We start from the raw sequence: 16,625 nt of genomic DNA, 5'->3' as shown, positions 1-16,625 counted from the left end.
CGTTCCATATACGCCACGCCGAGCGTGAGTACACTGACTGACGAGTACCACACGCGTACCATACGTTCCATATACGACACGCCGAGCGTGAGTACACTGACTGACGAGTACCACACGCGTACCATACGTTCCATATACGACACGACGCGCTGTCGCCGTTGGCGCTGCGCCGGAACATCGCCGCGCGCTCGCACAGCGCCGACCGCCACGCCGAGCGTGAGTATACTGATCTATCTAGGCCATTGGTTCCCAAACTTATTTGAGTCGCGCCCCCTTTTGACCATACAAAAAATTCCGCGCCCCCCCCCCCTCCAGTCAATATTATTTATTGGTCGTATCGAGCAGTCTGGAATGCATTCTCTCAGCGTTCGCAGGTTTTTTATACTTAAATACACAGATGGCCCGCGCCCCCCTTTAAAGGTCTTTGGTCACCCCCCACTTTGGGAACCAATGATCTAGGCTATCATTACCTAATGAATAGCCCACTGATAGCTGTATAGACGCCACCACAAAGGCTTCTGAGTGCACCATGGTCCAGTGTACTCACGACGCCTGAAACCGTCAGAAATGGAAGCACATCGCCACGAGAGCTACTCTCGGAGATGACATCCGGCACCCGGGGCGACTCTAGTCAGTCCAGGACCTTTCTTACCCTAATTGGCCATAAGTTCTGCCCATAAGAGTACCACACACGTGCCTTATAAGCCGCGCAACAGCTGGTGCGCCACAATGCGACACGATAAACTTTTACCGAGGCATATTATAGATTTTACGCGATAAGCCCATACATTTGTCAAAGTCATCGATAAGATTTTATCACGGCGCGCATCCTAGCCTGATGGGCTCGGCTACTGCATCATTATTTCAGCCTATGGCAGTCTTCTGCTGAAGATAACCTCTCTCCAAAGACTCAATCTTGCTCACATTACACCTTAGCTTGGGAACCCGTTTGCCACCCGTCCTCTTTCTTTCTATCTTCATAGAATGTGCGTAGCGCCACGCCATACGTGAGTCCACCGTACCTACTGCTAACCTTTGTCCAGCTAGTGGCAGCCCTCTGGACTCCAAGGACCGTCACAGAGTATTATTGCTATTTTTATCCAGGCGCTAACAAAGTCGCTAGTATTGCTTGTGAATTGTATCTCCCATGCTCCATAGGTTAAAATTACTTTTTTTGTTATAGAAGGTGGTCTAATAGCGAGTTTGAGCGCGAAACTAGCGCCACAGTTGTCGCCACGGACCACCAGGCGGGCCATATCTACCATCACTCAGGCTGACTCGCCACCGAAAAGCAAAGGTGAGCAAAAACTTATAAAACTGGATTCAGTCTGCGGTCAGGTCAAAATATCATATCAGTTCCGAATTTGTCTTTATATATAAATTTTAATTGTCATTTTTATGAATAAAGATATGAAGAAAAATTGGGTGTATTTTTTTATATCATTTTTTCGAAAACTTATCGATACATCTATGTGAACCGTACGAAACATACCCAGCACTAGTCACATTCGTTTGACAACTGTCATTCTAATCAAGCTATATTGGATAGACTATAGTAGATATTAGTGGGATGCAGTTTCGATTTTCGCTACTTACGAATCGTTCAACTATAGTTTCACATTATAGTTTATTTCTATTTCGATTGTCATCCTTATAGAAATTCGAACGCTAAATGTTTCCTGTTCAAAAATGATCCCTATTCCCCAGGAATAATGCCCACGGCAGTGCAGCCAGCATTCCTAGACAAGCTCTCGGCGACGATCCAACAGCAGAGGCGGCAACTGGACTCCACTCGAGCGAATACCGTACGGGACATGATAAACGCACACGCACAGGTAATGTGAACACTTTGTGAACACTTCGGGTCTAAGTTGCTGGCGATAGTGTCAAAGTTGCTGGCAATATTGTCAACGTTGCTGGCAATATTGTTAAAGTTGCTGGTAATATTGTCAAAGTTGCTGGCAATATTGTCAAAGTTGCTGGTAATATTGTCAAAATATTGTCAACGTTGCTGGCAATATTGTTAAAGTTGCTGGTAATATTGTCAAAGTTGCTGGCAATATTGTCAAAGTTGCTGGTAATATTGTCAAAGTTGCTGGCAATATTGTCAAAGTTGCTGGCAATATTGTCAAAGTTGCTGGTAATATTGTCAAAGTTGCTGGCAATATTGTCAAAGTTGCTGGTAATATTATCAACGTTGCTGGCAATATTGTCAACGTTACTGGCAATATTGTCAACGTTGCTGGCAATATTATAAACGTTGCTGGCAATATTACGTAACGTACGTATTATGAAAATAATACATTACTAATATGGTGTTTTTATTATGTTTATTTACTAATTTTATTTATTACTAAAATTTTATATAATAATATGTGGTTTTAAAAAGTTTGCATAAAGGCATAATCATTAAAATAATAACTAATTTAGTAATCAAAGTTAATAAATAACAAAAATATATATTTCAAGTAGCTTCTAACAAAGGTGTATTCATACAGAGGTGGCAGATTGAGTCATCCCGAGCAATGACGGTTAGGACGCTAATCAACTCGTCCGCGCAGGTACAATGTTTGACAGATATCACAGGCAAATATAAATACAACGTATTTTGAAGCATTCGTTCCAAAAATCACCAGTTGGCGCCACTGATGGTTCCCTAAAGTAGTGGCGCCGATTGGTGACTTTAGGCTAATATAGTGGCGCCAAGAGTCACCAGATTGGCGCCACTGGCGAGTAAGATCCTGTCTTGATAGAGATACAGGCGCCTACTGGTAAGCGTAAATTCTAAAGCAGGGTTATCGCATTTGTGTTTACCAAATTAGCGCCACTGGCGAGTAAAGTCACTTGATTAGATTAATTTTATTTTAATTGAATTGCAGATTATGTGAATTTTAATATTCCTATACAATGTATTTTGTTTTTGGAATAAATAAATGATGAAATAATGTTGATGATGATAATGGCGCCAAGTAGTGAACGTAAATATCTAAGATTTCATTTGAAGTCACGGAGTTGGCGCCACTAGCGAATGACAGAGCCTCACCAGTGGCGCCAACTAGTGAGTGCAAACAGTAGTCCTAATCGAAAAATATTCATCCATAGAATCATAAGATTGATTCAGATTGGAGTTCGAATGCTTCAATAATACGACTTCTTCGTCCTAATTGTGTTACTTAGCATCTATTGCAATTGCTTTCAATTTGACATGTGTATACAGTCGACACACACTTGACCTTCACTGGTTGGGTTTTTATTGGCGGTCAAGCTGTAGATCCTGGCTACACAGGAGTTGCAGCGGTGGGAACGAGAGGTGGGATAGTCACATCAGGCATATTTGTGGCAAAATAGCACCTATGTGAACTACACAAGGTGCTATAGCCTGACCAGGAACATAAAAACCCTCGCCATGTTGCGGAAAACTAATGGTACTAATTTCTTTTAATGGCAACAGTAACTGAAAACTTCATTGACATGTCACCTTGCATGTCAGTCTATTGTTGTCAAAGTGTAAACAAACTTTATTTTAAATGTTTGCAATTGATTTTGTGAATTAAATTGCTAAAATATTTTTATAGTCGTGAAAGAAAAGTGGTTCACGATGTGTTAATGTATTTGTCGAAGAGAAATACTAAGGGTTCGGACAATATTTTCATTGAATAATGTTTCCGACAAAGGTTGTCAAATTGACTGACATGTTTATCGTATAGTACAGTCCACTATGAAAATTAGCTGTAGTCTGTTTCAACTACTTATTTTAATGTTTTTTGTCACTTTCTAAGTTTTGAATTTTATGGAATTGGGAAAGAAGTACCGAGTTTGAAGCGTTCATGAGCAGACATTGCAGTTGAATATTCAAGTTCTGAATTTGATTATTGATGAATAATAAAATAAATCCTACTAGCTCGATTGATGGTTTCATTTAATTTATTTAAACCAGGTTACCTTTAATAATATTTTTCGTTAATTTATGAAAATATCAAATTAGCCCGTAATCCTGAATCCTGATACATAAATTTAGCCTATTAATTTAACACATGTACGACTGTACTCAGTGTTGCACTATCAAATGCAATTGAAGCGCCTCTATGCCAGGGTTTTTATGTTCCTGGTCAGGCTATACATTGTTTAGTTTGATGTGTCGTCTAAACATAGTTATATTGAAAGCAATCGTGATAGATGTTGAGTTAAACAATTAGGAATCTTATCTCACAGCAGCAAAGTCGCTTTGCTCAACGCTTTTGAGGCACTTTCAAGCAAGCGTTTTTAAAATCTTCAAATGATTTCAGCTATTTTAATATAAATCGCTATTCTTCTGATTAATATAATAAAATAATGTGTAATCGAAGTAACTATGCCTATTTATTATGTCTTGGCTGGACGAATTTCGATACGTGGGAGAAGGATTGTGATAATTGATTAGGCTGTTTTTCAAAAATCTATTTTATAAGTTGAAAGAAATCAAATTATTACTTTTGTTATAACCGGGGTTAGTTTGGTGCTATCCATTTTACATGTATAAGCAAGAAAGAGACAGGTTATACAACCAGCCTTATTATCACGCTTAAAATGCTATTTTGGATGAGGGTAGTTGTAAGTTCTACAGTATTATAGCATTATGCACTTTTTGATTGAGGATTGGTACTTATTGCTGGTGGCGGTTTTAATTATAAGCTTCATGTAGGTAGGTATTAATAGTTATTTATATTGTATTTAATATTTGTCATTTGAAATCCACACGCTTAAAAATATTAAAACATCGATTTTATTTTATTATGCTGAATATAACATCATCTAAGTAACAAGTAACACGTATCTTAAGCTTAATTTTACATAATTACTAAGCTAAATTAAGTTATGTCTTTTCTAAAAGATCTACTTGAAATGTGCATAAAAATAAATACTATGAAAAGTTGTGTACCTATTTAGTTCTTACAATGTATTTAAACAAAACTAATGTCGTACACACTGTCAAACCAAATGTCATTTTTGCACCCTACTACACAAAAATCCTCAACATTGGCGATGATGATCTCTTCAAAACTTATCAGCTACTCTTTGCCTAATTTTTTGAAGCCACGATAGCCGAACGGTGAAGGGGTCGGACTGGCCGACTCGTGATCCGGGGAACGCGGGTTCGGTCCCCGCCACCGCTCGACTATTGTGGTGAGCTCACTCGTGATACAAGAATATTTAGCTTAGTACGAGGGGCTAACGGGAGTATTAGTAATTTGTGCAATAACAAATTACTAATAATCTTTAAAAAAAAAAAATAGTTTATTTAACCACCACACTAATCTTTCCAGCCGGACCCTCGCGTGTGCCACACGTCTCTGATGGAGCAAATCAAACGCGGTGCTACACTACGTCGGAACAAGCATTGCAATGATCGGTCAGCGCCGAAGATTCGCTAAACTATGAAGAGAGATGGTGAGCTGTTGTATGTACTACAAGCGACATCTATGTAACTGTTATGTGAAGGTCACACTGCTTGCTTTTAAGGGTAAAAATTTTTTTTAACCGTCGAGAGTTATTGATTATAACGTCTAAAGCCTGGTCCGTGAGCACGTAGAATTTTGTCCAATGACCCCAAGCTACCCATCCTTCCGTCCGCTTCCGCTGTCGTGACTGTGCGACGGGCGCCCGCAGTGAGTGTGCGAGCGCGACAGCAACATAATTACGTGCGAGTGATAAGGATGGGTAGCTTGGGGTCATTGGACAAAATTCTACGTGCTCACGGACCAGGCTTTAGAAACCAAGAAAGGTGAGGCTTTTCAAACTAGACCAGTGGCTAAGTTTTTTTTCACAGTTGACAAAGTCAAATAGGTACTTGTGAAAACTTATGCAGGATGACATTCGATTTTTGCCTCATTTTAGCCTAGACGCAGACCATTAACTTTTAGTTGGCCGATAGTTAGGTCGTGCTCGGGCTGTTAATCAGTACGAAGATGTATGAAAGTGCGCATATTACACCGATTTGGTATCGGACGATTCTTCATACAAATTAAAATCGGGCCCAACTATCGACCTACTAAAAATCGGTAATCTGCGCCAAGGCTTAGATGAAGTGCTTATGAAGACTATCTAGGCGTATTAAATTTAATATTAAGTCGCCACATAACTTTAATCTGCAGAATAAGTTCGGTATAGTACGTTAAAATGACAATTTTATTCTTCAGTCTGTCTGTCTTCAGAAGCTGTGGTTATTAGTAAGATCTGAGATTTCAATTATTTCTACAGGCACTCAGCAGTGTGATCTTGGCTTTATACCAAATTGTGAGAAATACGAAAGGTCAATACGAATGTGTTACTTTGGAAAATAGGCTTCAAGTTGTATCACTTAAAGTACATTTTAGAATAACAACGTTACTACATAATACGTGAGGTCTATTATCCAAAAGCTTGTAACTTTATGGCGATAAATGTAAGTAAATATTATAAAGAGTAAATGGGAATTTTTCATACTGTCACAAGACTTGACTTTCATACTTTTTCATAGTCCACGGAATGTACGATATGTATGTAATATCTATAAGGTGAATGAATCAGTTTGTGTCCATATGAACTACGAGTGTGTTTGCTGCTAAAATAAAAGTAAAAAATACGAATAACAAACATTTAAATTTTTAACAAATCATGTAAAACGAGCATAGCATACAAAAATTAACAACCTTTTGACAGCTCATTCAAAATGTCAATGTTTAAGTGTCAACTACTCAAAAAACTACTCAAAGAGAAATCATGTAATATTACCTACTGATGTAAAAGTTCTATAATAAATCAGTGACGTTGGTATAATAATTATATTAAATCAAAAATAAATAGCGACCTTATACAGCGACTTTCTCAATACTTTTTATTACAGGTTTATATTTAACTTGCAATGTATGTTTGGGTCAAATCTTGCAAGCTGAACTAGACCCGCTTTCTGATTATCAAGGCATTTTATCGAATTTACGCGATTGTCGTCTAAAAAGAATCGATAAGATTTTATCACGGCGCGTATGATAATGCAATATACTGATGTCATGGAACTGGTCTGATAATGGAGCCAGAAGGTGAAACTTAAAAAAAAGGTTTTGATAAATGGTAATATGCATTTTTATCTATTCTTCCGTTATTCATGAAATATAATTAAGTAAATATTTTCGGTGCAGTCCTGTTGTCCCCCCTGCTTGTCCCCCCTGGGGGAGCCAACAGGATTTCGAAATCCTGTTGTCCCCCCTGGCTAGGGGAGACAACAGGACTAGATTTTTAATCAATGATTTGAGGACTGTTGTCCCCCCTGGCAAAAATTATTAAAAAGCCATAAATTTTTATAGCATAATTTACGAAAAACTGAAGTATTTGACTGAATGCCAAATTGCCAAACTGAATACCTAAATATTTGTTAAGTAGGTAAAAATTACAATTTTGATAGGTATTGGTGCCGGCCGGTATTAACTAACACCTACAAACTTAAAATTTGGCAGGTAGGTTCCTTATACGGTGTAGACGTCCACTAAGAACGGAATTTATTTATTAAAGGATAGAAAATAATATGTAGGATAGAAAATAATATGACGAAATCGCGAGCGGCTGCTAGTTGAATCACTGTCACTGAGCAATTAATTTGTTGAATATTATGATTAATTTCAAATTATTCAGTTTTAGCATCCTACCTACTAATGTCGTAAGTAAATGCGGAAGTTTGTGAGTATCGATGTTTGATACTCTTTCACGTAAAAACTTTTAAATGGATTTTTTTTAAATGGATTTTTACTTACACTTGATAAACTTTACAGTAGATAATATTTTTTATAGATGAGAATAGCATAATAGAGGTACTTAGCTTTTGCCTACGTCTTTGTCCGTGTAAAATTTTGTCCGTCACAGAAAAAATATAGAGCGCATCACTGTTTCAAAAACCGGGATAAAAACTGTCCAACGACTTTTCCCAGGACTCAAAACTATCTAAATATCAAAATCGGTTCAATGGTTTAGGCGTGGGATAATTCATAACGATCTGTTAAAAGCAAGTAAAGCAGATTTTGAAATAGTCTAAAATAGTACCTTTAGGCTTTTAAATAATTTTTGCCAGGGGGAACAACAGTCCTCAAATCATTGATTAAAAATCTAGTCCTGTTGTTTCCCCTAGCCAGGGGGGACAACAGGATTTCGAAATCCTGTTGGCTCTCCCAGGGGGGACAACAAGACTGCACCATATTTTCAAATTATTCTGAAATTGAATTAACTTGATACGGCGATTTCGTCATGTAATGATTATAAGGAAACCTGTTTTGACGTACGTTTCAATGAAGTGTTATGAAAGAGTTTCATTATAAACTATAGTCCAGTNTGGTTCGTCTAAATATACGCACGGTGCAGTCCCCTCCCTGGAACTAGGCTTAACATGCTCCCGCATGTCTAGAATGATTGCTCAATGTTGATTTAGTCGATTTTCTCCTGATGGAAACATGTAAGACAAAAATAAAATTTCCAATATTACAGACCTTCTAGAGCAGATGCCGCGAAAACTATACAATTTACAGAAAAACTTGTCTATCTCACTTGTAGCAAATTGAATATGCTTTTTTTGGTTCAAAGTAGTCATGTCACTAGGACGCATAGTTTCCGAGGATTAAGCGAAAAACCGAAAAGTGGCACCTTTAAACCCCCCTCTCCTCGCCGGCTCAAGGGCTAAGGGCGGGGACTTTTGCTATGTTCACCTCCTAACTAGTCTAAATAAAGTCCTGAAGTCAGAAATTGTGTTCTACAGTTTTCCATCTATAATGCTTTATTGACTGGACTACTAATACATTATTTACTGACGCTGCGTAAACGGTTAAAGTTTCGCAAAAATCATGTATGACAGAATTGTTCCCCTAAAAGTTAAAGACTATCATACTCTAGGGGCCTCCACTTAACCTCGGAGTTGGTGCCCGCTGCGTGCGGCTCGCCTAACAATGCATAGTAATGCATGACGGTCAAGCCGCGGGCACCTGCTTGCGCTGTATACATAAACTCATTTTCGCGCGAGAGTTTTGGCGGAGGCCCTTGAGGTAGTGGGAGTAGTCTTGAGGAAAAGCTCCTTCTCCCACGGCCAGTGGCATGCTAGAAGCTTGGTGATTCTAGCACCTGTAGGAAAATAAAAAAAAAGTTTACCAATAATACTGCGGTAGGTGTAGTTTTCGATTTCGTTGCAAAAAGATAATACCACCGATCAAAGGCCGAGCTGCATATTCATAAAATATAAGAAAATTTTATTTTTATGTTTATTAATTTAACCTTTAAGATTTTTATATTTTATAAGTATTCAAACATTTAGATAATAACGTTAAAAACATTTAAAAATCGAATGAGAACGTTTTCGACTTCTCCGCGGACGAAGTCGCGGGCAAAAGCTATTTGTAAAATAATTAGACTAAATTATTAAAAGTGCCTACCCAAAGTCATTATTCCACGCGGACGAAGTCGCGGGCACAGCTAGTATTATTATAAAATTCTAACTTACTTACCTTTAACACTATACAAACACAATTAATGTATAATCTAATAAAGAAGTTTTTCCGTTAATAAACGATTTTACGAACGAGCAATGGTTTCGTATTTTCTAATCAATTATTAAAATTTCTATTTTAAAATGTTTCTTAAAGAAACTCGAAACCGCTAGTTTTCTTTGTTATTTTTTTGCTTAAAAATAATTAAAGATTAATTTTTAGACAGCAGTAATTTATTAAAGTAAAATTACATGCTGAAAATGTTATAACAAGTTATTTTGTTACCTACAACGGTGACTGATGGGGTTACGCACGTGGCAAAAACATACTGTAACGCGCAGGGAAACTACTATGAGACAAAATAATAAGTCAATGACGTAAATACGTAAACAAACACCATTGTAGGCATCAAAATACGGTTAATTATGGTGATGTCCTGCTTGTAGGTAATTTAGTTAGTGATCTACTATTTTTAGAGGCTTTTCAGCTTTGGGCAAACAGGAATAGAGAAGAATTTTTCGTGAGTAAACAATAATTGCGTAACTGACCGATTGATAACACAGCTTACATAAGTAGTTTTATTGTGAAACTAAGAAAGAAAGAAACATTTATTGCAATGGACATCACAAAAGACAAAAGAGGTAAATAAAAAAAAAACAAACAAGACCGAGGTAACACATAAAACATTATTAAAAAGTGTAAGGTACTTTAAAATTGGTTATTGGGCTTTTATTCCGGGGATTCCTTTCTAGGGAAAAACGGGGATTTTTTTAGTTAAATTCCGTTATTTTGACTTTTAAAACTATTGTTTTCATTCCAAATGATGGTTCAGTATACATTCCTAAAAAGGTTAGCCTAGTATAGACGGCAGCACATCAAACTATAATTTTTCGTTAAAAATGCCTCTATTACTAGGCACATAAGAAGCATGTAACTTGACGAACCGCTGTATATAAACACCTTTACTAGCGTACCTTTACCTACTCCACACGTGCATGACAAATGTAGATTTCGGGACATTCACACAATGACCTGACCTACCTAAGGGTAAGTCACCGATCGAATCACCTACTGATTCATTACTACATACGTAGACGCTGTGGTCAGTTGGCACGCTTTAGCGAGATGATTTCGTTAGGGTAGGCAATTAAGTTGATTCAACAAAACGCAACAATTCTCAACCTTATGACGTTTAAGATTATAAAGGCGACAGTGTGTCTCTCTTTTTCTCTTTATAAAGGTGTAAAAGAGACAGATATACTTTCAAGGCGATAAAAAATTATCCGTGCGCGACATAGACTTACTGGCTGGTAGAACCGCAGAAAAATACGCAACAATCTATCTATATTTATAAAAGCGAAAGGTCACTGACTGACTCACACACTCATCACGAAATTTCAGAAACTACAAGTGCTAAGATTCTCAAATTTTGCAATGAGGTTCCTTTTCAACCGACTTCAAAAAAGGAGGAGGTTCTCAATTCGACCCGTTTTTTTTTTTTTTCTATGTTTGTTACGCGATAACTCCGCCAATTATGAACCGATTTGAACAAATCTTTTTTCGGCGTATAGGTAATACCTCAAGGGTGGTCCCATTTAAATTTAATAATAGAAAATCAACCCCCAAGGGTGGAAAATTGGGGATGAACTTTTTTATACGCAATATCTCCGCCGATTATAAATCAATTTGAACGATTATTTTTTTGTTGAATAGGTATTATCAAAAGGGTGGTTTCATGCGAATTTGAAGAAAATATTTCATCCCCAAGGGTGGAAAATTGGGGATGAACTTTTTTATACGCAATATTTTTTATTTTTAGTTTTTTTTTGTGTTCACGCATTTGAAGTCGGTTTTATTTTTTTTAAAAGTTAATTGTAGAACGTAGGTTCTCACTAAGACGGGATTTTTCAAAATTCAACTTCTGAGGGATTAAAACGGGATCCACGCGTACGAAGTCCCGGGCGGCCGCTAGTTCAATATAATTTGTGCATAGGAACAGTACATTATTAATACATTTTGCCTACCTGGATTTTCTTATCATTCGTGTCGTATTTTCCTACCGAGACATTTTATCGGTGGAACGACCAATTTATAAATAAAATACCGGTAAATAGGCATAGCAATGCTACTTTCGGTTGGCTTTCTTATCTAGGTAGGTACGGTATTACACTCTGATTATAGAAATATTGAGTTGTTTGTTGCGGTTTTGTATAATGTTTTAGTATGTACTAATATGGCGTTTGTGACAGTAGAGATAGTGATTAAAAAAATATAAAGCTGATGTTTCCACATCAGCCAGACAGTTTTTACAGTTCCAACTCCTTGCCAGACAGTTTTTTTAGGATAGCTGCCAAAGCCACGATGACCCAAACTTCATGATTCACCAGCATTCTAACCTATATTGGGAGCATACGCTGACAAACTTTCAGCTTTTATAAAATAATGTAGGTCTGGCGTTCACTAGCTCTTAGTTTACTAGATACGACAATGTATGTATGGAGAATTTGTCCTGTATTTATTTGTGTCAAAATTACTAACCATCTATCGTTTGTTAGGTAAGAGATATTGCCCCTCACCACCGTTAAATTATTATGACAAATTCGAACCACATTGAATATGACCGATAGGTTTTAAACAAGTTACATTAATATTTTATTTGCTATTTATGACGTAAAATTCAAATTCAAATCTTTATTGATTGAAAAATTTGATGATGCGATGATATTAAAAGGATAAATACATGCATTCCATCAACCACAATAATTTTGATTGAATTTCGATGACATTAATGAAATGCCGGGAAATTGAGTAATAGCAGTAACGATTACGTAGTCAGTTGTGGCAAGCCTTTATTCTTTTTTTTTTATCCATAACGAGGAAGCTCTTGCCCTGTATCTCACCTGATGGTAAGTGATGATCAGGCCGAAGGTGGAAGCGAGCTTCACCCGGAATCATCAACCACGGAGGAACTGGCTATCTTATCCATGAGTTTTGTGTGACTATGTAGCATCACTAACTGCTTTAGGACCTAAACTCTTTTAATTAATTTAAACGGGTTAATATTTAATATTGAAATATTACCTGTATTTGCCTGGACGTTTTGACCGGCTGACTCAATCAAGAATTCCTAAACTCTATCAAGCTATGGAATTTGTAAAATATTTTGAATCATATTCATTACTGGTTTAGATTTAGATAGGCTCTTGGACATTTAATAAAAATGTGGGCAATTTCTGTTTAAAAACCGTGGCTCAATAGAATATCTTGATTGTAAGTTATGTGAGTTGAATTTCACCTATTTTATAATGCAACGTCACTGATTTATTATAAAAACGAATAAAATTGAAAGGGCTCTAAACAACTATTTACGTGGGCTACTCCAAAACTAACTATTGACAAAATTGTGTATGTCCTTCCTAGATTATTTATATGACCGTACTAGGTAATTGTTGTGTAAGAACAAAACATATGTATTGAATGATGAATGAGTTCATAACGTGTGTCATAAGGGGAAATGTGTTACTCAGGTGACAATTTAATTAAAAGAAGAAGCTCAAAACTCGATTTACTTCTCAAGATTGTGATTGGTTAAATTTTAATGTTTAGAGAAAACTGGACTGATATTTGGCTGAGTTTCAAATCGAGCTTTGAGCACCGTTTTGTGGAACTACAACTAACAACTAGTTATTGAACTTGAGTTCAGAATGTTCAAAGAAAACTTGACTTGAGGAGAATGTGTCATAGAAACCTGGTCTGACCAATAGGTAATTCAAATAGATAAATTCTCAAAAAATCTCGTGATTGATTATGCCAATTAGACATAATATAGTCCTCAGTTTTGAGATTATCTATTTTATTTCTATAACTAAACATCTGTAGATTTCCAAGATTTCGCCAAAATGAACCAAGATACCGTTTTTAAACTTAAGTTTTTGACAGTTATTTTGCACAAAGCAACGGTTTGTTCCATTTGCAAAGAAAAGAATGAGATCTACCTACTGATGTATAGTTATGAAATTATCATCATAATTGAATTCCATTGATGGATGTTACATTTAATAATGATTTTGCATGATCCCAATACTAAGATGGAGTTGCAAGACAAGATTTTACGAATTTAATATTGACGGATTATGGACTATAGAAAATTAAGGTAACTCTTCGATTATTGTTAGTTAAATAACACACATGCGCGCTCTGTTACACTGTTCCGAAGTAGTTTTAGGCGAGATATTATATCGAATTGTTAATCGATGCTTTGTGTATCGATTGGAAATGTAATCGAGTGTTTAAACAAAAGTTTAATAACAACCGGTTCATACCGTATTCACAAATGATTATCTTATTTCCAATCCATACTTATTACATAGTAGATCTTGAAAATCTTACAACAATATTATATCGACGTACTATATCGCCATTTTATATCTTTATTACCCTTTGGTAGTCCAATGTACCGTTTTTTGGAAGGTAAAAAATAAATATCAGACACATATCTACTGATTTGAGACCTTGTCATTTTTCTCGCATATTTAAAAGGTGGGTGTCAAAGTAATTTATTAATAAATGTATTGATGTGTGTTGCCACCATTATAGGCTGTAGGTACTTTTAAAATTGTCTTTATAACACTTTGATGCTCACATTTAAAAGATCGTATATCGATATTTATACACTGTCATCAGAATATTTATATGGTTATATATTTTAAATACGTATAGCATTTTTATAGATAACATCCTAATTTTTTATAAGAGTGTAGGTTTTTAGGTAGCTAAATGGGGGAGCAGGCTAACAGTTAATTTAATATTTTTTTAATATTCAGGCTAAACATAATGACGTAGGGTGTACGTACTATAATGTAGATATGCTCGTATGTACATGGTAACATTATTTTAACGCTTTATCCAGATTTTATGGCAACACCGGCGTACTAGTTTATAGTGTTTAATAGCAACAATATTTTACCCCATTTTGTAATGTATAATTTGTAATATTTTGTTTTTCTTTTCATTTTAACGAGCAGTACTGATAGTCTTAACTAATAAGTAGTTGTTAAGTGTGTTTATAATGATATAGCTGTAGGGTAGTCGTTCTTTACATATCTGATTATAATCTTGTATCATGGACGTCCAAATATTCATGTTGTTGCGGTATACTTCCCTGCTTTTTGCTGTTGTGGAAATAATTACTGTATGATTCGTAAGAAAATACACAAATGTATGGAATCAAAGTACACAAAAGTTTTATATCATAATGTTTTTGTAAGTTGAAATGAAATATTTAGTATCTTCCGTAAATCGATTTTTAATATTATTTCCAAACTGCTGGACAGATTTTAAAAACGTTGATGAGTTTAATGTTTAAATAAAGCGCTACAGAGTGAAACTTCTTGCATTGTTTATAATAATTTATAGGCAAAATTTTATTATAGATTTTCATGGAATATCAACAATTTAGTAGTTATTTCCACAGCGGTTCGTGTTTAGAGAATTCAAAACTGTTTGTCCTTTTAAAGTGTATTCCATAAGAAGGTTGCGTATGTAATTGATTGGTGAAATAAATGATCATTATGTCCCCTATGTGTTTTTATTATTTATTATAAACATCCATAAATATTATTAACTTGGAATATTAAGATCATTTCATAATGGACCATATTTTTACGACATTATGACACAAAATAACAATTTCGTCTTTAAACTCTACCAAATAACAAACTTCAAACTCGCACAAATAATTACGTCATAAAAGTAATTCATTTTCTGCAAAAAGGCGTTTAAAAATCGTCACTTTAAGCATAGGCTTAGTAACAGCAATACAATGGTGGTTCCCCAAGCACGTACAGTATGACCTAACTCAGATTACAAAACATACCCAGGTCATTTAGACCTCATTAAATAGTTCATAGACTTTAATTACTCGTATTTGAGGATATTTTTATGATTCATTTCATGAATGGACCCTAAATATCAGATGTGGTGGTTGCCAACCCAATAAAGTGGTCCAAACTTCAATAGATAGTGGTGAATAAAAGTCCCATTGTCACGGGTCTCGGAGGAAACTGGACTTAAGAGTGGTGACGAGCTGTGACGTATTATGACGTCGCGAGGGATTCCTTCCGATCGTTTTCCTCCTACGTAGTATGAAGCGTGCTATGATAGGCCTCTTTTGGTAAATTTTCTAGTAAGTGTTTCGTAATACACGCCAATGTGTGGGTTTTTACACACATATTTCCTACCATTGTTTCCACTGTACCCAATTTTGGTTATTTTTGGTTTTTGAAGAAATTTACTTTTTAGTGAAACATTTAAAAGTCATCAGGCAGTCCACTGCTGGGCATAAGCCTTCCTAAGGAGCGCAACAAATAACGATGTACCGCTTTTTTATCCAGCAACTACTTAAAACTTGACTAGGTGAAAAGATGAAAGTTTGTAATAGAATGTCAATTATTATGCTTTTGGTACGTAAAATGTGAGTATCTATGCCTACACGCTTAGAAACCTGAATAACGTATTCGAATCGCCATCAAAGGATTTAGTACGAAAACTTCAACAGCGCCCTTGTGAACGTGTCGTAAAGTGACCTTAGTATGAGAAATGGTTGCATGAAACTTATTTTAAGAATCAAAATTGTCATGTTATCGTATATTCAAAAATCGAGTATCGAATTTTATCGAATACGCAAACGATTCGAAGACGAAAGTTGTTCATGCTAGAGGTAGGAACAATTTTCAGTGCTGGAAACGGAAAAAGTACTGTTTTTTATCCGCGACCACTTAATGGTTGAATTGAAAATCGAAATAATACCTACAGGATTATAAAAGTACTTCTTCTTCTCCTCTATGGCTATTGTGTTTCCACGTTTGCCAATGTCACGTGAGCATAGCCATTACACGGTATATGAAGTTATAAACCTTGGGGTTGAGGACTATTAGGTATAGTCTAGCGTGCACACCTAAAACAGACAATTATAAAAGTAACAATGCATTTAAAGAAAATTAACAACCTCCTGTTTTTGTTAGCTATGTATTTCTTTAAATAGAAACGCACTGTATTAAATCAACACATGTATTGTAAGTATTATACGTAATAAATATTATAAAAGTTCTAAATTAAAACAAGATAAAGCCATAGGTATTCGGCATTTTA

The 16,625-nt window shown here is 35.9% G+C and overlaps 1 protein-coding gene across 5 annotated transcripts in view; it reads left to right on the top strand.

The window, feature by feature from the left end:
- Positions 1 to 5,532, top strand: part of LOC114361026 (metastasis suppressor protein 1-like) — a 37,723-nt gene extending 32,191 nt beyond the window's left edge. For 3 of the 5 annotated variants that reach the window (XM_028315936.1, XM_028315935.1, XM_028315933.1), the window contains 3 exons: positions 1,184 to 1,297; positions 1,708 to 1,835; positions 5,304 to 5,532. In XM_028315936.1, the coding sequence (XP_028171737.1) occupies positions 1,184 to 1,297; positions 1,708 to 1,835; positions 5,304 to 5,411 (350 nt within the window). In that variant the 3' untranslated portion in view covers positions 5,412 to 5,532. The remainder of the gene's footprint in view (positions 1 to 1,183; positions 1,298 to 1,707; positions 1,836 to 5,303) is intronic. The other 2 variants (XM_028315937.1, XM_028315934.1) reach the window with 1 other exon arrangement.
- The last annotated feature ends 11,093 nt before the right edge of the window (positions 5,533 to 16,625 follow it).

This window comes from Ostrinia furnacalis, unplaced genomic scaffold (genome assembly GCF_004193835.3).
Source record: "Ostrinia furnacalis isolate ACB-3 unplaced genomic scaffold, ASM419383v2 OfSCF5394, whole genome shotgun sequence".
In the NCBI taxonomy this organism is placed as follows: domain Eukaryota; kingdom Metazoa; phylum Arthropoda; class Insecta; order Lepidoptera; family Crambidae; genus Ostrinia; species Ostrinia furnacalis.
The sequence above is the reverse complement of the archived record's forward strand: the minus strand, read 5'-3'. Positions and strand labels throughout refer to the sequence as shown.